Consider the following 24201-nt stretch of genomic DNA (forward strand, 5'->3'; position numbering starts at 1 on the left):
ATTGTGGTAGATGTTCAACCACCCACATGCAATGAGTGGTTGTATATGTTTGTATGAATTTTTTTTTACCATATTCAAAATATTTTGTAAGATTACAGTGTACATAGTTATCCCCAAAATGCGGTAAATTTATCGTAAATCAATGTATTATGTCTGTAGTCTTAGCAGTGATGCATTTTCCCTTGAGACACCTAATTTGAGTCTACCCAAAGGCAAACATTACTTGTATTTAAGCACTAATGTTTTTTGGCATGCACTAAATAATTTGGATTAAGCAAAAATGGTCCAGTGCTGAAGGGGTCCAATTTAGCTTGCACGAAAATATTTGGATTAAGCGAAAACGGTCAAGTGTTGAAGAGGTCCAATTTAGCTTACACGAAATAATTTGGATTAAGCGAAAACGTTTCAGTGCTGAAGGGGTCCAATTTAGCTTGCACGAAATAATTTGGATTAAGCGAAAACGGTTCAGTGTTGAAGGGGTCCAATTTAGCTTGCACGAAATAATTTAGATTAAGCGAAAATTGTCCAGTGCTGAAAAGGTCCAATTTAGCTTGCACGAAATAATTTGGATTAAGCGAAAACGGTCCAGTGCTGAAGGGGTCCAGTTTAGCTTGCACGAAATAATTTGGATTAAGCGAAAACGGTCAAGTGCTGAAGGCGTCCAATTTAGCTTGCACGAAATAATTTGGATTAAGCGAAAACGGTTCAGTGCTGAAGATGTCCAATTTAGCTTGCACGAAATAATTTGGATTAAGCGAAAACGGTCTAGTGTTGAAGAGGTCCAATTTAGCTTGCACGAAATAATTTGGATTAAGCGAAAATGGTCCGGTGCTGAAGAGGTCCAATTTAGCTTGCACGAAATAATTTAGACTAAGCGAAAACGGTCCAGTGCTGAAGGGGTCTAATTTAGGTTGCACGAAAAAATTTGGATTAAGCGAAAATGGTCCAGTGCTGAAGAGGTCCAATTTAGCTTGCACGAAATAATTTTGATTACTTCACACTCACATCATGCTCATGCATCACCCTTCTCAAGCACTGCACTTTTCACAGTACATCAAAATACGGAAATGTAGTGTGTGTGCAGAAACCATGTCACAGGTCAACACATTTTCCTTCAGAGGTCACCACTTATTTCCTTCCAGGTCAACACCAAGTCTGACATGAGCCAAGTCCATCTGTGATTGCACTTCTTCACATTCATATAGGTGGCCCCATCCTCCCTCATTTCACACCCACATCGTGTGCATGCATCGCCCTTCTAAAGTATTCCACTTTTCACAATGGGTCAAAAAACGAAAATGTAGTGTGTGTGCAGAAACATTGTGACATGTCACCACATTTTCCTTCAGAGGTCACCACTTATTTCCTACCAGGTCACCACCATGTCTGACATGAGCCAAGTCCATTTGTGATTGCACTTCTTCACATCCATATGTGGGCCCATCCTCCCTCACTTTACACCCACATCATGTTCATGCATCACCCTTCTAAAGCACTCCATTTTTCACAGTGGGTCAAAATACAAAAATATAGTGTGTGTGCAGAAACTTTGTCACAGGTGACCAGATTTTCCTTCCTAGGTCACCACTTATTTCCTACCAAGTCACCACCAAGTCTAACATGAGCCAAGTTTATCTGTGATTTTAATTGTTCACATCCATATAGGTGGCCCACTCCTCCCTCACTTGACACCCACATCATGCTCATGCTTCGCCCTTTTCAAGCACTACACTTTTGACAATGGGTCAAAAAACGAAAATGTAGTGTGCAGAAACATTGTGACATGTCACCACATTTTCCTTCAGAGGTCACCACTAATTTCCTACCACTTGACAACAATTTAGTTCTGTTTGTTATTTTAAATTGTAAATATGATTAATTTTTCATAAACATTAAGTTCAACTTTTGGATCCAATGTTGCTTATGCATAGTATCATTAACTTTTTTCTTCCTCGCTTGGATCCTTGTTGTATATATCTTAGCCAAAGAGTTGGTAAAAAAGGGACCAAATTTTCTACCTTAACTTAATATTCTTCATTTTACAATTATTTTAGTGCACCAAAATGGGGAAATGTAAATATTTATAAGATTCTTTTCACTCAGTCCAATGAAGTCAGAACCAAGACATCCTTCATCAGGGACGGTCATAGTAGTTACCTTCCAAAGTATATGACACCTGTTAATGCACCCTTTGGGTTCAATACAAATAAAACCACTTTTGGAAAACCATGTCATCATAATTGAAAATGATGGAAAGTAATATTAACTGTAATTAGAAGCCCTGCTGCATGTGATGCTACAACAATATTGGTCTTCATTTTTGGCATTAAAAATTTGTAACATTGTTCAAATGAATGCAAGTCTATATAAGACATTGTGTTTGTACATTTCTGAATGCTCATGGGACCCTTACTACATCTTTTAATATGTACTTCATACAACATTTACAAAAATTCATTGAACAATTGCATACACATTTCATTACAAAGTACATGTAAGAACTTGTTAACATCCTCTAAGACATCTAACAAATAAGTACACAATTGCACGACATGAAACTTCAGATCCAGCGGACTCTGAACCATCATCATTTTGAACTACCACGAAAGTTGAATTACTTCAAGACACTTTCGCGTTCTGCATTACGTGCATCTAGCACCCAATTGCAAACCATTTCCTAATGGAATTGTTGAAGTTCGTCCTGAAAAATTATCAAAATAAATTTTCAATTAACAATAAAACTAACAACTTTTAGTCCAATAGTAAAGGGAACAAATACGTATAGTGCTGTATTCAGGCATCATCTTCCCCTGATAGTCAAGCATACCATTCTAAAGCTCAATATATTTCAAGATCAAAACTCCACAATCATAAATGCATAAATGAAGCACATGAAAATAAATTACATATTCATATGCATCAAAATAAGAATAGTTTTCATTGAAATACTAACCCGTTTGGCTGCATAGGAACTTTTTCTTTCACTACTTTTATAGGTGCACTATTTATTTCACCGAACTTCTAAAGAGTTTTGTATAAATGGTCAACTTGAACAGCTTGCAGCATACAATACAAGAACATTACAAAGGAAATATCAAATTTATGGATTCATTGTTTACTAAACATCATGCTCTAGTCCATAAGAATATCTAACTTTATGTCGTCTCCTCCAAACACCTTATTCACCAACCCACCATCATCATCCTCCAAAGATAATTGTTGACCCACCACTGGCAACCCCACAACGAAACACACATCAAGAACCTTAAAAGGCACTAAATGTTGTCTTATCCTAAAACAGTTATCACTGACACTCCACCTACTAATAAGTTCCTGAAGAACGGGACTTGATATGTCCAACTCTTCTTGTAACTGCAACATCCACTTAAAAGGGGTTACCTCTATTCTTTGGCACTGCAACGATGTCAAATTTCTATTGATTTGAACAATATGTTCAGTCTGCACTTTGTGCCTTACTCGAATCTACAAAATAACCATGAAAGGGAAATGTTTAAATTGAATATAATTTCATATTTTCAAAATTAAATATTAGCAACATAGTAATAATATAAATGAAACCTTCATTCTTCTTCCTTCATGATCAAACCTTTGACTGTCATACTTTCCCATCGAACCGGAAGAAGCCATTTCAAAATTGTCCAAAACAAAATATATCAACCAATTCATCGAATACAACAACAATTCACTAACTTCTTTTCAACCATAAACCATGAAAAAAATAAACTAATGAAGAAAGAATGTATTATGTAAATGTGTGTGCAGGAACACCTGATTTAACTCACTTTCTCCCCACCTCATGCCTCACCCCAACCAACACAAAAACTCACTTCAAATTTCGAAAAAAAGTTTCCCTACCTCTATGAAGGAAGTCTAATGTGGGTCACCACATACTGCTACTCTCTAAGTTGAGTGAATTTTGTGCCCACTTGACAGTGCCTTACACTCATGGCCTCTAAAGACCTGATCTAACACATTTTCTCCCCACATCATGCCCAACGCAAACACTCACTTCAGATTTTCACAAAAAGTTTCACTGGTATGTACAGGAAGTGTAATGGCCCAAGGATGAATTTATTGTTTTATGGCCCAATTAGTCGCAAAAGCATACACTAATTATATGGTCTTCGATTATCACATACATTTTCCCTTTTACCTAAGATTAATTTTGATGACCTCTTCCTTGACATGGTTATTTTGGCCTCATCATCAATTACACACTAAAAGTGTCTATCTTCACAATGAGTTGGACAATGACATTTAGATGGACCAAACTCCCAATTGAGACAACATTTATTCAATCTCTCTTAGACCAAGGATATTTGCTATATAAAATACTTCCTCGAAATAGAGGTGGCTTAATCCAAGAAAAAAATTGAGAACTTATACCTTCGATATCCTAGAAAAAAACAAGCTTAATGGATTGTAAGCTCATTGACTCATTGACAACCACATGGGTCCAAATCAAAAGTTAACAAAGCAAGGTCAGACAAATTCAAATCCTAAAATGTATTGGGAAACGATTGGAATACTCATTTGCCTTAACAATTACCAAGAATTACCAAACTCCTTTGTTCAACGCTTAGAGCATACAATTTATATGCTCGAGCTTCAGGAGTGTCAAATAAATATATCAATTTTATATCAACCTATCTAGTAATGGACCAGTATTTCTTTTTCTCTTCATTTTGTGGTCGTTTCATGTAAAAATTCAGATTTAAGTGTAAACATTGGGTGAAATAACCACAATATCAACACCTCAACATTGATGGGAGAAAAGGTTCAAACTTTCTTGAAGAGGAAACTCGAGCTAAAACTGAATCGTGAAAGCATACTACATGTTACTGTCTCTATAACATTTGGTGTAACAATCGTGAAAGCATACTACATGGTCTAATTCATTTTTCTCGTGCACTGACAAACCAACTCTTCGCAAGGAATTTTTAGAACATGACAATACTACTTAACGGTCTACACCACCGTCAAAATAGCACAAATAACAGAAAATCACACAAGATCATCACACAACATCAATGTTTCACTTTATAAACCAATGAATAAAAACTGTATTACCTTTATCACCCAACCACCGTGGACAGGTCTCCTTGCAAACACCGACGACGACATTGGAGAACTTGAGGAGAGCACCAAGGTACTAACTAAACGACAACACCAAGCCACTGGAGAACTCAAGAAGAAGAGCACGGAAGCACGGGACCGGCAATCGGAAAGTGAAAGAGGAAAGTGAAAGATGAAAGTGAAAGAACACAATTGTAAACCTAATCTCCCAATCGTAAAAAGTTTTAAACCTTTGAAAATGTTTCCTAGGCCCACATGACAAATATAATATTAATATTTTTGTCAACTGTATCAGTTTTATCCTGGAGCAACATGAGCACTGGTTGTTCAACCAACATTTTCCTTTTGTTTAAGTTCAGCACCAAAAATACATGACAGATTTAAGTAAACTTCATCCATTACCTCCAAATTTCAGACACCTTTAATGATGAATAATTTTGTTTACCTCATACTTTAGCTGGACAGATTTTTTTTTACAAATTATAATGCCAAACATGTTTTCAATTTATATTATTCATAAAAACAAATGTTCTACTATCGGCTTCATAATAGAGGAGAATGAACAAGAAATTATAAAAGATGAATATAAAAGGGTCTACGCCAAAAAAAAAAATAAAGATATAAAAACAGGAAAGAAGTTTTAAATGTACTACAAATGGAGCTTAATGTAAACTCTTCAGGCTTTCTTCTGCTTTACCACTGGTGGTGGTGGGGGAAAGACAATACGGAACAACCATGCTGCCAGTATTGATCCAACGAATGGGCAGATCCAGTATACATAGAAGTGGTCCCATTTGTCGTGCCATTTCCCAAAGTAAGCCCAACCAAATGCCTGAAAATAACACCGATCAGAGTTATTTCTTATGCATATTCTATGACTCAACATAAAGCAACTGAAACTAACATCATGTGTTACTCACCCAAAGAAAAAATGGTCAGAAAGATCATGGGTTTTACAAAATCAACATGAAAGGATGCAATTGCAACAAGCTCATGCATCTGAAAATTACTGCTTTCTTTTGTTTCAAAATTTGAACGGTAAACACAATTGAACCATTTGCTGTTAATCCATGTTTCATATATAACAGTGTGTTTGTTTTTAGTTTCAAATGTTTTATTCAATACAGATACCAACAAACAACACCTTATCTAAGAGAGTGAAACAACAGTGATGTTTGTTTGAACAAAGCACACATTTTAATGAAGCAGCCTAGCATGAAACATAATATTTCCAACTTGGTCTCTGAACATCGACAGGGGTTTGATCAGAAAGGTAAAAAAGAAATCTAAGAAAATGTTGACAGTGCAGCTATTCAAGCTACAGTTTCAACAGTGACCAACCATATCGACTACAGTGAGTCAAATGATTGGAAGTTCTGGACTTGCAAGCAATTAGATGTTTACTGAGCAACTAATCACAACCAAATGAAAATGAAGGGGAGTAAGAATTCCTGACATCCCAGTGTACTAGGAAGGAAAAAAAGAAAAGAAGGTTGACACTTTATACTTGATATGTTAGCATTGATAGCACGTCAACTTATGATTATTTAGGTGCCGGAATGGGCCATAGATTACAAACTCACGGAGTACCATATTCATATTTGTCAACAAAAAGAGGACAAAGTGAGAAATTGTCGTAGGTACCAAACTTCAATGAACGAAAAGTACATATAGAGCCAAACTAGAATGGATGAGTTCCCTTAAAGACAAAAGAACTGGTGTATTAAGGTCAGATAAATATACAAGAAAATAAAATGAAAAAATGAAATTAAAGTCAATAAACTCTGAACTAATCATCACACAGTAACTCCAAATAAGTTCAAATCTCATGAAAGCATATCATGTTTTCACTGCTAGGAATTATTTGACTCCACCTTGCAATACAGCGTGTATTAAGTGGAAAATTAAGGGGGTGAAGTGGTAGTCTGTTTTAAGAACTTGACTACTGTATCTAATCTAAATAATTTATATCAATGTCAATGGATAACAGCTACACAAATCCTTATCATACAAAAGGGCAACTATTCGTATGGTAGAGTTGATATTAAATTCTGTTTTCTTTTTTCTAAGTTTTTTAGTGTCATTCTCCATCATTTATTTAAGATATAGATCTCTACTTGCAAACACACAGGAATCTTTTATCACCCATGACAGCTACTCCCAATAATCTTTTATCACCCATGTCAGCTATGTAGGGTGCATCAATTGTCCTGTGACAGAGACCAGGTAGATCAAGTCACGATCGAATCATGATGTTTGGACAGCTATGCTCTTACGTAGAAAGGATTGTACCCTGATTAAGCTATAACTTTTAGCCTAGTAGTAAGCATTCGATTCAACAATTAGTATTAGAATCACAAGTTTGATTACCAAAATGACAATTGTTTAGGAAAAAATGTTGTAGGTTGCATAATTATCCTGTGACGTACGCTAGATGGGCTGAGTCACAAATCGAAGAGTTTGATTTCGAATGGGACGGAAGCTAGATGCCAAGTCACAATTGAATCGTGGTATTTGAACTACTGAATAGAAGAGTTGCATGGCCTAGTAGAAACGTTTAATCCAACATCAACTACTCCTATGTGATTTCCTTGTGAATAATATGATCTGAAAATTTAGTTCTTGCCCCTTTTTGTCATCCCTAAGAGATACTTGATTAAGGTTAGCTACCCTTAACTTAATTATCTCCTGAATCTCCATACCTTAAATTGATAAGCAAGGGAAGGATGATTAAGGAAAACTGTCAAAGGAAGCTATTTCATATAAATTTGGTTGGCTTTCACACCGAGGAAATCAGAGTCCAACAACAGTTAACGTGAAAAATACATTAAAAAAATATGAAAAATACGAAAAAGTAATTTGCACATAAATCACATCTGATGAGAAGGGATTATAAACTATGCACACAATCTTCCAGCAAGAGTGCACACACCATACCACATAATAGTAGTATACCATAACATAAGGTAAGATTAAATTCTACAAGCGCCCAATTTTTCTGAAAAATATTAATTACACAAAATTCAAACTTAAGGTGCATATCAGAAAGTACTGAAAAAGGTATTAAAGAAATAAGAGAAATCAGGCATCCTTGAAGGTTTAGATGAGATAGTATACTAAAACTTGTGCAAACAACACCTATAATTAAGACAAGCAAATCAGTGATAATAAATGTCAGTGGCAACAAAGTAATTGCTGATATACACCACAATCAACTTTATTTATACTAATCATAATCTTCACTAATTAGGGAAACACAATAGGTAATCCTATGAGACAGAGGAAATAAGGAAACTAATCCTAAGAGGTATGAGGAAATTCGGAAACTAATTTTCTCAAGATAAAAATTACTAAACTATAGGCTTGTTACAAACAAAATGACACAACCAAAGATTAATAGAAGGTGGAGTGGGAAACAGTAGCTGAAAAATTGTCTGAAACATGATGTCTGGTAGTAAGATGGAGAAAGAGGTGATCAAAATGAAGAAAAAGGCTGGAAGAAGGCAAACTCACAGGAAGGTATTATACAATTGAAGGGAGCTAAAAGCCCAGAAGATGTCATAAGGTCGAAAGCATGAAAGACAATTAATTTGAGGGAGAAATCATAAAATTAAAGTAGAACTCTGAATTTAAAGGAGTTTGACCGTAGAATAGTAACAGGACAGGTCAGAGAGGATTTACATGTGTCACTTTAATAATAGCATGGTGAGTTAGGTACAGAGGAGAGCAAAGAGATGAAGCACTATTAAACACCAATTTGTAATCAATTGAGGTACAAAGTAATAATCACTCACAAAGGCAGGGTTCATAGCTGGTCCCGTGTAACTAGCACCAACAGTGATCAAAACCACAGTTGAGATTGCCATCAACAAAGTCTTTGCAGAGGCACTGCGAGGACCCTTGATCATGATGAGGAGAACAAAAAATGTGATCACAAATGTCAGCACCCCTTCTGCTAGAGCTCCAGTATGCAAGCTAACCTTCAAAGAAGGCCCTTCAATCAAGTGTCTGTATTTCTGTGGCATATACTCCATAACAGCCAGAACACCACCCACTGAACCCAGTACCTGTATAACACCACCACCACAAACCCTTATTAAATTACCTCAATCCAAAAATGCTCTCATAAAATTGTTTTGGCACAACAAGAACCATATCATGACACAGGTTTTAAGATTTAGGTCTGCAATGCAGCCACAATTTTGACCTTAACCGCAATTATTATCACATCAGTAACACTCGTCAGCAACAAGTTTTTAAGAAAAGTCTGCAACAGTAAATTCGGCCATCCGAGTGGCCAGTGCAATCCCTATTGTAACTGCATCCACCACATCTGTCCACAATTTCCTAAAATACTTAAGAACATGACAATAACAGAACCTCTGCATGAACTGTAACTGCAATTTAAAACCTGGTCTGATCTGCAGTATCTCACAAATATTTTAAATTGCAGTCACGATGGCAGAAAATTGCTGACAAAATGCGACCAATGGTGTCAAATTAACTCCAGAAAGGTGACAACTACTACAATTTAAAACCTTCAACATAACTAGCAAACCTTGACGTTGCAGGTCTCCAAAACCACAACACATGCACCACCATGGCCACATTTACCAGCAATGTCCCACAACCTGATGAAACCGCACAATTTAAAACCTCAATCACAATGTCAAACATGTTTTAAATTGAAGTCAGTTGAGATTTCATAGCGATCTCTGATCTTGCAAGAAAAAGCAAACAAATGTTGCCAATGTAACACTGGTAACTCCAAAAACCTTGTCACTACAATCAAAACTACAGTCGCAAACTGTTTTTTAAAGGACAAAATTCAGGTACAGTACCTAAACTTTTGTTTTTTTGCCTTTCTCTAATCACAAAAAGAGTTTTACCGTAATAATCTACGTAATCCTTGATTAAGATAAAACATCAATTCTGATAGGAGAACCATACAAACAATCAAAACCAGGATTGTTATTTCTTAGAACCTCCAAGGATAAAACCAGTGAACAATGACCATAATTTAAAAAGCAAATTACATTGACATTTTTTTCTCAAATTACACTTCCACTCTAGCTTTTTCAAAACCCATGTAAGCCACTCCTCTGCTTTAAAAACATTATTATATTGTCATCACTTTTACATTACACATGCACCACTTGGATAAAAAAAATTATAATTTAAGAAAAATTCCGGAAATGCTATCGTGATTTACTCTAATTTAAAACCTTGAACGTAACTAACAAACCTGAGCAGGGAAGCGGAGAGCCATTGAGAAAAGAGTGTCATCGCCAACACCAGCGGCGTAGGATGAAGCATTACCGGTGGGGTTGAAGCTGGCACCGCCCAAGGCATTACCAATGAAGGTGAAGATGGTAACAAGGATAAAGATGAGCGAAGTGATGATGACAGCGCCAGCGTAATCAAAACCATTGTAAGACGCATGACGAAGATCAAGAGCTGTTTTTATGACATCGGTGGCCAAACCCAACATGGAGGAAAACACGACCCACAAGAAGGTCAACACCAAATCTCCAATGGCTGCTTTTATTACACTAACCATCTTTTCAGGCCAAGCTTTTCACCCTTTGGATCGCGCAACAGTGTTGCAGCAGAGTTTCTTTTCTTGCCTTCTACTTGTTTTCGATAAGAAAACGAAGTGGGCAATGAAGCCAAGTGGTTGTGTTATGGATCGAGGTGATGGGAGCAATAAAAAACTGTCTCGATACGCTCAAAGATTATTATCATGTTTGTTTATCACTCCCGTAAACAGAAAACAAGAGCCGTTGTAAACTCGAGTGTCAATTATTGAGAAGGGAAATTATTTTATTATACAAATTTAAAATTATTTTACTTGATACAAACTAAAATCAATATAATATATTTTTTAAATATAGTAAAGTATAAATTATTAGATTATTCGATTTTAATAAAATTTAATGATAAATTTAATTTATCAATTTAATTGATAAAATTTAATTTTATACGAAATTGTTTAAAGAATTAAATATAAAAATTTGTTATGGTTGGATAAAATTGTAACTATCTTTAGCAAACATTCCCCTTTTATAAAATCTCCTCTTTCATCTATTTTCCACCATCATTCAGCTGTTGTTTGTTTTTGTTCATTCTGATTCCGTTATTATTTAGCTTGAATTAAGTATTTCTTATAAAACTTGATTTAATTTTCTTGTGCAAACTGTAAACCCGGTATTAGAAAAAAAAAAAAGCAATCCCTCATATCCCTTATAGTGTATAATATGACGGTTATTTTCGTATAAATTAACATTTATAAACCTCACACTATACGCGTGTGACGGTTTTTCAAAACCGTCATAGAACAGACTGTCACAAAGTTTAGTGTGACGATCTTACACTACCCGCCGCAACACTGGTCACTCTAACACTTTGTATAAAGTGGTGGTTTTTATATGTAAGTGGTGTCGCTCATAATTGTCACAATTTTTTACTGTTAGTATTATAATAAAATTATAAAAATAATACGTCGATTTCAACTGACATAATTTAAATTCTAAACAAATGAAATTTAGCCACTACTTTTTTATAATCTGGTTTACACAATTAATCTAAACATAATATATTTTCATAATAAAAAATAAAATACTAATAAAATGAAATAATGTATAAAATTATAAGCATCCATTCATTGCATTGAAAATTAAAGCACACATAATATTGTTTAAAAATTCATACATAATTAAAAATTAAAACACAAATAATTGTTCAAAAATTGATACATAATTTGAAATTAAAACACACATAATTGTTCAAAAGTTCATACATAATTTAAAATTAAAACACACATCCTAATCAGTTTTGCTTCCAGCACTTGATCCTATTATTTGATTAGGTGATGAAGCACCACTTCCAGTATCTGATGCCTGAAATAAATAATTTTAAATTAATGAATTTGAATGTTTACAATTATAAAATAAAAGACACCAATAAATATTTAAATACCTCATTGATGGATGCATAAACCAAATTAGCTGCCATTGCAGCAAAATGTTCAGGAAGCATAGTTCATACCACTGAGCCTTGTTGTGGATCCTTTGAAAGCAAGGCTAGGACAAGTTTCATATGATAGCCCTCTAACTCGACTTGAATTCTCCTTACCAAATATGACACCAATTGGATTTTCTGGAGATATATCTGAAGTAGCTTTTGGATTTGTCAAGATTAGCTCATTAATTTTTTTCCTTATAGTTCTAGGAATGATGATTAAAATTAAGATTGGCATAACTTAAGTGTTATCTAGCTGCAACTCACCATGGAAATTTTCAGTTTAGAACCTCATACAGATAGACACATAGAACTATATCTTGTAATCATATGATGAGATTATACCAGGTTGCTGGAAAACTGATCCCACAAATCAGAAATATATCTATCAAATGCTGGAACAATCAAGTACAACAACAATATCGATTCCAAACAGCATAAGCATTTTGCAATGAAAGGTGTTGAAGAGTTGCAGCTAATCAGAATTCTTACTCAGGAGGAAGATTTGATCAAGATATATATGCAACTTAACTAAAAATATAGTTAATTGGGTCGTAAAAAATAGTTTATTTAAACAGGTAAGTAATAAATAGTTAAATAAAAAACAAACTTACTCCAATATGGTTGTGAAAACTGAATTGAATTAGCTGCTAGATGATTGTGAAGCTGAAAATATCCATTAAACATACCAAAGATAGACGTTATTATTATATTACTTCACCGATAAAGAAGAAAAAACACACTGTTTCAGAACTGTAAAACGTTTCAGAACTGTAAAACTGTAAAATGTCATATATATTGACTGCGCCTACTGCATTTGAGTGCCAGATTACCACTTGATATCAATGTTGTTTATTTTGTTCCATTTCAAAATTTACTACCTAAATATGGATTGATTCATATATATTACACCCATAAGTTATTAATCATTAGTAGACTTTCTAAGCATTTACTACCCTAACCTGTTTTTATTTACAAGTCTAAATTAATTTTTAAAATAAATAATGAAATTATTATATAACAAAATAAATTATAAATACTGAGAAGGAAAGGTATTCAAGCAATAATATTTTATAAATTTTTTTAATAAAATTGAATTCGTGGAAGTGAAAAGAATTAATGACAATTTAAATTAATTTTTAAAAGGAAAAATTAAATGCTTAAATATTATTTAAAGCAATTAAATAAAATAAAATATTAATACATTTAAACGTTGTTATGTTATTTTATAGCAATTAATGTATATTTGAATAACAACGAATAAATGTGTTCTGTTCTTCGATTTTTAGTAACAATATTATTATAGGAGATATTCATAATTATTTTTATTATAATAAGAAATATTTAACTTTATTTTCAAGTATTTAAAAAGTTAAAATTCAATTTAGTAAAAAAATGAAAATACTAAATATGACTTAATTTTTAGACTCAATTCCTCATATAACACTATTTATATTTTCATTTCCTCGTCTATATTTTCATTTCCTCGTCTAGTATTCTTTTATTTTTATTTCCATATCTAACATCTTTTTGTTTTTATTTCCCTATCTAACACCATTTCAAAAGTAAAAAAAAAATAATAAATTAATAATTTTAATTTTGAATGCATTAAAAAAGTAAATATTTTTAATGTTTAAAATAGTTATTAATGAATAAAGAAATGAGTTTTTACAAAAAAAAAAAGTAATAAATTAAAAATATTTAGTTTAATTTTTTTTTTAAGAATGAAGAAATAAAAAATTAAACCCTACAACAACATAAAAGTTGAATCTATAAACATAAATTAGTATTTATTTTTATTATTATTGATGATGTAATCATGTTAATTTCAAATAAAAAATACAGAACATAATTATAAAAAAAATCAAATTCAATTAGTATTAATTAGTTGTAGACACACAAATAATATTGAAGTGTCTACCCTAAATGCAAAATCTTAAAAAAAACTAATGCAAATGCTTCACTTAATGCTTAAAAATGAGAAGAAAAAAATGTAAAAATAAATAAATATAGAAAATAAAAAAGCAATAATAAAAATAAAAACAGAAACAGAAATAAATTAAGAATGACAAAAAAAATAATAACTAAAAACATAAAAGATATAAAATAAAGAAAAAATAAAATAAGAGGAAAATAAAAAAGATAAAAAAAAAAAATCTAAACAAGATAAAGATAAGAGATATAAGGTGATACTAAATAAGTATGTCACACCCAACCTTTTTTATTTCTCCATCTTTTCTTTTGTATTACGCACCCAACATTTTGTTTGTTGTCAACAAATGGCTTCATTATATGTTATTGTTCACTATGATGGATCAATGAAAGAATGTCTCGTTGAAGGATGTACATTTAGTTTTATGATACCAAAAGTTGTTGCTATCAAAAGGGGAATGACTCTACAAAGAATGAAAGAAGGCATCGAATGATTGCACAAAAAATTCATGAAATCATCCAAGTTGACCCTTCCACACTAGTGTCAACCATAATAATGCACATGAAGTCATCCTTGGGGTATACAATCACATATAAAAAAGCATGGTTAGGAAAACAACTGGCCATAGAAAATGTATATGGCAATTGGGAAGAGTCATACCAAAAATTGGCAGCACTTCTAAATGCAATGCAACTTTACGTTCCAAGGTTTATATTGAAAATAAAGACCCAACCTGCTTATGAAGGAAACCAATTGGACGCGGACCATATAATTTTCAAGAGGGTATTTTGGACATTCAAACCATGCATTGATGATTTCAAATTTTTCAAGTCGGTGGTCCAAGTTGATGAAACTTTCTTATATGGGAAATATAGAGGAACGCCATTGGTCGCAGTTGCGCAAGATGACCGGAACAACATATTACCAATTGTCTTCGCCATCGTAGAGGGAGAAACTGCTGATGCTTGTTTTTTTTTTTTTCTTGTGAAACCTACGAAGATATGTCACTCCGCAAGATGGTCTCTGTCTCGTTTCTGACCGCCACAAATCAATAATTAAAGAGTGCATACTCTAGAGACGGTAATGGTTGAAATACATAAATTCATGATGGTTTAGAAATACACACTAAAAAGAAAGATGTTCTCAACATGGGTAATTGTCCTCATACATTAAGTTAATCAACTTTTTTAAATTATACATATTGTCTTTGTCAATTTTAATTACTAACTACATTTACAACAACAATAATAAAAATAAATACTAATTTTTGTTTATAAATTCAACTTTTATATTGTTGTAGGGTTTAATTTTTTATTTTCTTCATTTAAAAAAAAATAAACTAAATATTTTTAATTTATTATTTTTTTATTTTTATTTTGTAAAAACTTATTTCTTTATTCATTAATTATATTTCTAACTATTTTAAACATTAGAAATATTTATTTTTTAATACATTCAAAATTAAAATTATCAAATTTTTTTAATTTATTAATTTTTTTTTTTACTTTTAAAAATTGTGTTAGATAGAAAAATAAAAACAAAAGAATGATAGATGGAGAAATAAAAACAAAAGGGTGCTAGATAGAAAAATAAAAATAAAAATAAAAATAATGTTAATCTAATTTTTACTTCATAGGTAAATATTTGAAAAAAAGTGATAGATAACAGAAAAAGACGTGGAGAGAGTTATTAAGCATATAAGAAAAGGTTAATTAATAGTTAAAATGCTTACCTATAAAATGCTTTCCAAATAATCTGGAAACTAATGAACTGTCTGAAACTAGTATGACACTTAAGCAGTGTTATGTGACATAGAAAGTTAACAAAAATAAATTATAAATACTGGTAAGAAAAATTTATTCAAGTAATAATATTTCATAATTTTTCTGTAGTATGACACTTGTCTGAAGCAGTGTTATGTGACATAGAAAGTTAAGCCTAATTAGAATAAAATTGTCTATTAAAATAAAAACTAATTAGACATAGGAAAGGTGTTAATGATATCTGTTACGAAGGCAATTATCTTTAACAAATTGAATAAATTATTTATAAATTTATTAAATAGTTATCTTACTTTAAAATAATTATGACAATCTTTAATATATCATGAATAATAGTAAATATAGGGAATGCTAATATAGCAGAAGTGTATCACAATGAATGAGAATGATACGTGGAAAGTTGTTGACGGACAAAACAAAATGCTGGAGCAGTCAAATACTCCATAATTTCAACTCTAACTTTTTGAGAAAAATATCATATTACTTATATTCTAAAAAAACGTTAAATTATAATAAAATATTTGAATTCATATTAACATACTAGAATATTAGAATATCATAACATATATATCCTAGAAACTAAACAAAAAGTAGAGAATGAAAAAAAGAATACAAAGAAGTGTGATGGGAAATCACTGGAAAAAAATTAGTTATATGATTGCTAAAGTTCAACTTTACCCGTGATTGGCATCAACATTCTCTATTTTACATCAAAATGACTGAAAAAAAAACTTCAGTAAAGGATACAAGAATTACAGGAATTTGAGATCCTGATCTCTCCCTTACAACCCAATCATAAGTCCATTTGTCCCCGCCCTATTTCTCCTCCTCCTTATTCTTATATGCAAATGACTTTACTCATTATTGAACTTTGGACCTCTTATATAAACTCACCTAATAGGAGGTTTGTTACTAACACAAACTTAACATTACTTGGAAAAAGAAATCTCCTAATTCCTTCAAAAATTATTCCATCCATATATGCATGTTATACAGTAGTGTTCTTATAAGGTTGGGTTCCTCCTATAGTGACTTCAATATCTTCGTCTTCTCATCCTCGCGACTCCTATTGCTTGGTGTTTTCCTTTCCTTCTCCAAGATGAGTGGGGTGGGGTACCTGCGAAGGCGCTCCGACGCTTAAGTCAGTCCGAGTGTAATATGCAGGTGAGTTAGGGATCAGAAAAATTACCTCTAACATTGGGTCCCCTTTGATATTTATAGCCTTGTGTTGGGCTTCAGTTGTCATGGACCCTCTTTTGGGTTCAAGCGAAGGTCCATTTGTGCTTTAATCATGATTTATGATTAAACTGGCTTAATTATGGTTAATCGCGATTTATCGTCTTCTTCCAAGTTCGTTCGGTCTTATCGTCTATTCGACCTTTCGGCCTCCGACAGTACAAGTAGTAATTATAAGTCAATTTAAATTAGATAAAACAAGAGATGTGTTGAATATTAAGGGAAAATCAAAATCAATAAAACACATATGAAACATTTGTATACCTTACAAATGCACATCAGTATTTCCACAATGCTACCTAAATATCCAACATTGAAAACAGGAAGGGCAAGGTTTAAGTATCCATAGTGCCCCGGACATGCACAGTCATGAAAATTCCCATGGCATGTAGCACAGCCAAGACTCTGAATTACACACACCAAAAAAAAATATTTTAGCATTTTGCGCATGAAAATAGCAGAAACAAGAACAGTAGGGGGAATATACATATATACACATAGATGATCAAACAGATTGAAAGGCCTAACAAGTAATATCATCCAAGTTCATCTAACTACTGTTGCAATCTGAATTCTTCAACATATTCTATAAAAATAGGTTTGTTGACACCTCTTCTTCTTATAGAGGCTTAAAGGCAAGCCTTCTTAACAATAAAAAACAATTAAATAGATTTTTTGTCAATCATTAATCAATATTAGTATTTAAGAAAATGTAGGAAATAAAATCAGAAAAGAGAAGGATGAATACAAATATAAGGATGAATACAAATACATAAGTATATTAAAGCCATAGATAAATATATGCAGAGACAGTTTTCCAAGTCCAAACTACATATCAACATTTAAGACCTAATACACATAGGATTTTAGCAATTTCCATAAATTTTATGTAAGCATTAAAGATTAGAAATAATAGTAAAGATAAAAAGGGTTTGAGATCGTTGTGCAGAATATTAAGATAGATGATTAATAAATAGTAAAGAAAGCAAGTTGACTCTCAAATTCATCCAATAGTGAATTCGTCATTGATTATCTTAAGATTTTCACTCTTTCAATTCTCACACAGATGTCAAACTTAACCAAATAAGCGTCAATCAAGTTCAACAAAAACTTATCATCAGAATAAACATCTACTAATGTATTAAGTATCTCACTTGTGTCCAAGCATATACTTGTGAAATGTTTATCTTTTACCCCCTTGAACTAAGTGCACAAGATATCGATTAGAACTAAGTTAACTAACCAAGAATTTCAATTAAAGAAAAGAACTAAATTATCAACAAACGTTCAAAAACAATTCCTCAACAAAAACCACAATTCAAAAAAATCAGACCTCGTAATACAAACTGCTATAGAAAATTTAAGAATAAAACTTTATTGAACGTAAACCTCAGAATTCATCGCGAAATCACAAGAGAATCAACCCAAAGGAATTTAACCTTACATGTCGAGACAAAATAAAAAGATTACAAAGGAGTAAATAAGAAAAATAAGAAAATCGTAATGCTCTATTTTTCTAACGTTGTTTTGAAGCTTCCTCTTTTTTCCTTGAAGCTTGTATATTTTTATAGGTATTTTTCATCCAAGGATCTCAAAATAGATTTTTTCTTAACTGTTTACAATTTTTTTAGTCTTAAACTTTCCAGAAAATTCATATTTTGTTCCAATTTTGTTGTGATTGTGTTCCTTCATTGATTTGCTTCCAACACTTTTTATGAGATATTGTATATTTTATTATCTAATAATTTAACTAAGATATTTTTTTTTTATTCAGAGAAGCTACTTGGACTTTGATGTGATTTCACCCACTCGTAGTGGTAGAAACTTCATTCAGATCGTCTAGTAAGATAATCTATTAAGATCATCTACTCTAAGAAATATTAGATCGTCTACCATGACTAAAACACAAGATTAGCAAAAATAGCAATTTAGACCCAAATGAACCTAGTCAGATGAATCCTATTTAAAATAGTTGATTTATACATGATTTTAGTCTAAGAGAACTATGATTAAATGTATTAAGTATGAGTAAAAATATGCTCATCAAAGGGTTATCCCAAACATAGTACTTGACATCACTTTTAAGTTTATCTCATTTAGATCTAGTGGCCAATAGTGGAAAAATAGAACCAACAAGGTAGTTAACAATATCAATAAACCACAAAGTGAAAGCAAGAGAAATTGATGATTTGTTAGACGATCTTCCTAGACTGTCTACTGGGTCTTAGACTGACCATTAGACTCAGCTAAAACAAAAATATGTTCATCCAAGAAGTCACCCCAAATAGGAAATACATCTTGCTCTCTCTCAATGTTGCTTACATGCCCACAACGAGACTACATCCACCACTCTTATCATGTATGGCTAAATCAAACTCTTGGAGTAGCAACATGCATTTGATTAGTTTGGGCTTTGAATATGTTTTCTTCAATAAATACTTCAGAGTAGCATGCTCAGTAAAAATAACTACCTAAGAACCTAAAAGATACAATTTGAATTTATCTAAGGCAAAGACAATGGCTGGTAGTTCTTTCTTAATGGTAGTATAATTGACCTGAGTTGCATCTAAAGTTCTAGACGAATAATAAATCATATTAGACAGTCCATTAACCTTTTGTGATAACACAACTCCCAAAACGTAATTTGATGCATCTCACATGAGCTCAAATGGAAGCTTCCAGTCAAGTGGTTGAATGATAGAATGAGTGATAAAAGTTGTCTTGAGGCAGTCAAAATGCCTCTTTGCATTGTTCTTCAAATTCAAATGAACATTCCTTTGTAGCAAGTTGGAAAAGAGAAGGGCAATCCTACTGAAATTCAGGATGAACCATCTATAAAACACTATATTTCTAAGAAAAGATCTAACATCTCGTATAGAAGAGGGGTCAAGTAACTGCGATATAACATTTAATTTATAAAAGTCTACTTGTATGCCTTTTCTAGAGATTATGTGGCCTAAGACGGTGCGTTGTGCAACCATAACATGACATTTTTCATAGTTCAAAACAGGTTTAGTTTCTATGCACCTATCAAGCACCTTAGTGAGACATTCATCAAAATAATAGGCATAAATACTAAAATTACATGTGAACATTTCTATCAAATGCTCAATCAAGTAAGAAAAAAATACTCATCAGGCATCACTAAAAGATTTCAAGGGCGTTGCTTAGACCAAAAGGCATCCTTCTATATGCAAACGTTCCAAAAAATCATGTAAAGGTAGTCTTGTGTTGGTCTCCTAGAGCAATACAAATATGAAAATAACTACAAAAACCATCCAAGAAACGGTAATGGGTCTAAGCTTTCTCATCGCACCAAGTTTACCAAACAAAAACTAAGTTCCCTTTTTATTATAATATAGAGGCTAACCTAGGTTGAATCCTGAGAGCACATGTTGATTGAATCCATTGTTTGATATTCTTCCTTTCGCAAATTAAGATTGAGGGTTCAAATGAAGTTTAGAATAAAAAATAGATAACAAAAAAACAAAAAATGAAAAACTGGGTAATGAAGTAGACTGTCCAATGAAAATTGTTCTCGTCGGTTGACCTCTGACAGATTGAATGGGCAAGCTCCTCTTCTGATTTATCTCCAATTAGTGTTTCGATATACTTGGTGCTCCATTGGGACAAAGGGGGCTCTACCTATTGATCACACTCTGGCGATCAAGTCAATGAGAGCATTAAAAAATATCAAATCAGTTTCAGTCTCAAGTATTCAGAAACAACATACCTTTACTCGGGGTCTCAAGCCCCTTTTATAGATATCCCTTCAACAATTTTCTCCAATCTTAACATAGCAAGATTCTCAACAGGGAGAATATAATCTCAACAAGCATATAATCATAACAGAAAAACATATTGCTTATGTGCACCTTTATTCTCGGGTGCTAACCACATTATTTCCAACAACTTTTATTTGTATTTAATTAACATATGTATTGTAAGCAAAATAAATGTTATCATCTATTTTAATTATCTTTTTCGGGCTGACCACCAGTGTTTGGGCCGAGCTCATGATCCGCCTTTTGGACCCATTCTTGCCCAAAATCGAGATGACCATACCTAGCGCTTGGACCGAGGTCCCAAGCACTCCTAGCCAATACAAAAATCATCTATTAGACCGTCAACCAACAAATTAAAATATGGAAACTGAAAATCAAATGAAGTTGTGCAAGAGAATTAAATGAAAAATAGAAACGTAAATAAAAAACTAGAACTTTATAAACAAAAACTAAAATTACAATGATGAAAAAAAAACAAAGCATGTATTAGATGATTAAAACAAAACAATACTAGACTATTCAAGTAATACATGAATGTAAAGTGAATTAAAATTACAATCTAAATTTAAAGCAAAAGGTAAAAAACACATATGGATTCGTGAGGTGTGGAAACAAGTGCAACTATTAGACCGTCCAGTCTTACTAATGAAAAATATGAGTGTCTAATGAAATCGTAAACAACCAAAATTTAAAAATGCAGAAATGTAAACGAAAGAAATTGTAATCAATAGAAATGGATTACTATCGTTTATTAGTCAAATTAAGTTCAATGTACACTGTCTAATGCAGTGCTAGACCGACTAACACCAAAGAGATGATAGTACAAATATGGTCAGATGACCTTAAGTCATATCCCAACAAACTCAATAGCGTTGAACATGGTGTTTTGATGTCTCCAAATACAAGAGGAATGCTTGAAGACCTTGTTGCTGGTTGTGTATGTGTGTATAAAAGTATTTGAATTTGTTAATCCACTCTTTATGATGATCCAAGGTTAATTTTGAATCTTAATCCTTTTGAAAAAGATGTCTTTTCTAAAGAGTGTGAAAATTCAACCTTCTGAAATGTCGATTCAACCGATTGTTTTACACTTAGTGGATTTTGAAAAGAATTTGAAAAACTTGATTTTGTTTGACTTTGCTGTCAAACCAATTCAATCGGTTGTTTCGAGAATTCAACTGGTTGTTTTTCTAAAAACCTTAACAAAATTTTGTTAAGTTGTACCAATCTGTTTTAAATAATTCCAACTGCTTTTGGTTCTTGAATTAAATGTTTTGACCATTTGGAGTATAAAAATGTTGTTTTACACTCCTGATCATTAACTAAGAAAGAGAGTTTTAATCAAAATCAGTTTTCAAGATTTAAAAGAGCTTTTGGATCATTCTCAAGTGTGGAATACGATTCTTTGTACTTTAATGTTTGATTGTATCCAGGTGTATTATATTCCTTTCTTCCTTAATCACCATATTTCTGTGTGACTTGGTGTTGTGCAATTTTAGAGGGTTGTTCTGGAAACTTTTTTCTAATTGGTTGAACAGTTTTCTAATTGATTGATTCCTTATTCTTTTTCACTCTACCTTCAATACTTACGAAAATCTTTCAAAAACAATTCATCTTCCTCTTGTTTAAGGCCTATAATTCTAACAAATAGTAACTCCATAAATAGTCAAAACTTATCTAGAAGCAAAGGTTAGAAATAACCATAAAGATAAAAAAAGGAGTTTAAAGATTTTTCATAGAAAAGTAAAGTAGACGATTGAAAATATAAAAGAAAAGTTTAAGTCTCAAGCTCTTTTAGCAATGAATATTTCATCAGTTTATAAAAATGTATCATTCATTCAACCATCCAACCATGACCGAATGGACTAAACATGCGTAAGCCAAAACAATGGAATCTAATTATTGAAACATGTATCCGCTAATTCATTTAGTACCTTACTCATCTTCATGCTAATTCATTCAGTATCTTACTCGTCTATTCATAAGGTTTTTAATCTTTCACGTCTTGAATTATGCGTCCAAGAGATTGTTCATAATAATGCAAACTAAACAATAGTTTCAATTAAAGATAGAATTGAATCATCAACATGCCTACAAACACATTTTTCAAACAAAAATTAAAACTCAAAAAAATCAGAATGTCTATCATAGTCGAAGAACAAAACTTTAATGTGTATTTTTTTTTGAATTAAATCCATTTATTATCAAAATTTTGGGAGCTTGAGTAATAACTAAATCTTTAGATTCCAGAACTTTTGATTTAATTGTCCAGGACTTAAATATATCCAACAAATAATAAGAATGAAAAAAAAATACTCATAAATATGACATGTCTTAAATAGAAAATGAAACATGATTTTACTTGCTTAAGGTCATTTACTTTTAATCAGAACAATAAATATTTAATATGAGTGATTTATATTTTTTCTCAACTTCTTATATGTTTTAATTTATGTTTATTTCTAAACTAGATTTTAATAATTTTAAAAGAAATTATTAATAACTGAAAAAGAAATATAGGATTCAATAGAATAAAAAAATTATATTTTCTAAAATAGAGACCAATTGTTCTTATTTTAAAATAGGGGGGAAATTTACGAATTAAGCGGAAGATCAAAATGATATCCAAGTTAAATTATTATTTATTATAAATTTTATTTAAATAAAATAATATTTATGTTGTATAATGCAAATAAAAAAATGCACAGATCGAGATAAAATATTTTATTTGAAAATCAATCAACAAATCTTACTCGCTAAAAACAAATATCCAATCAACTTGATAAATTCTAATGAATAAAAAAAAGGCAAATAACTAATTTGGTTTTTAAAATTATTACACGTTCTCAATTTTGTCATTAAGAAGAGAAATACTTATTTTAGTTCCTAGGTAAAAGGTTCTACGATTATATTTTATATTGTTAAGTTTTTTAAAATTACTTTATCAAATAATTATATTTTTAATGACCAATTCTGACAAAAATTAAAAATAACTACTTTATTACTAAATATAATATCATGGATACATTTAAACTTTTATATATTTAGTCTAGAAAGTAAATTAGATTTTTATTTTTTCAAAAAATAAATTATTCACTCCCCTTTTTTTATCAGTATTACTACATTCTTTTATTCGTCTCAACGTCTTCCGAGATTCAATCTGTACGTAATTAACTGTTAAAAAAACTCAAATAATCCCCAATTTTCTAACCTAAACAAAATACAATTAAAAAAGTAATTTAACATTATCACTAAATGATCGAATTGAAAAAATAGCCGTTGGGACTTGGGTGATGGAACCTCCAACGGCTACTTACTCATAAAAAAAAAGTATCCGTTACCCTTTCAG

At 31.8% G+C, this 24201-nt stretch overlaps 1 protein-coding gene across 2 annotated transcripts; it reads right to left on the reverse strand.

Annotated features, from left to right (window-relative positions):
- Positions 1-5656: 5656 nt before the first annotated feature.
- On the reverse strand, positions 5657-10859 carry LOC137837327 (aquaporin SIP1-1). Of its 2 annotated transcripts, XM_068646307.2 has the most exons (4): positions 10343-10821; positions 9656-9728; positions 8892-9164; positions 5657-5929 (listed from the first exon to the last, which is right to left on the reverse strand). In XM_068646307.2, exons 1-4 carry the CDS (start codon positions 10537-10539, stop codon positions 5774-5776), a joined length of 699 nt encoding a protein of 232 aa, XP_068502408.2. In that variant the 5' UTR covers positions 10540-10821; the 3' UTR covers positions 5657-5773. The 2 variants fall into 2 exon arrangements, with proteins under 2 accessions (XP_068502408.2, XP_068502407.2); XM_068646306.2 differs by lacking the exon at positions 9656-9728 and having other exon boundaries at positions 10343-10859.
- Positions 10860-24201: the final 13342 nt, after the last annotated feature.

The sequence above is a fragment of the Phaseolus vulgaris genome, chromosome 4 (assembly GCF_051622355.1).
Source record: "Phaseolus vulgaris cultivar YP4 chromosome 4, ASM5162235v1, whole genome shotgun sequence".
Lineage (NCBI taxonomy): Eukaryota > Viridiplantae > Streptophyta > Magnoliopsida > Fabales > Fabaceae > Phaseolus > Phaseolus vulgaris.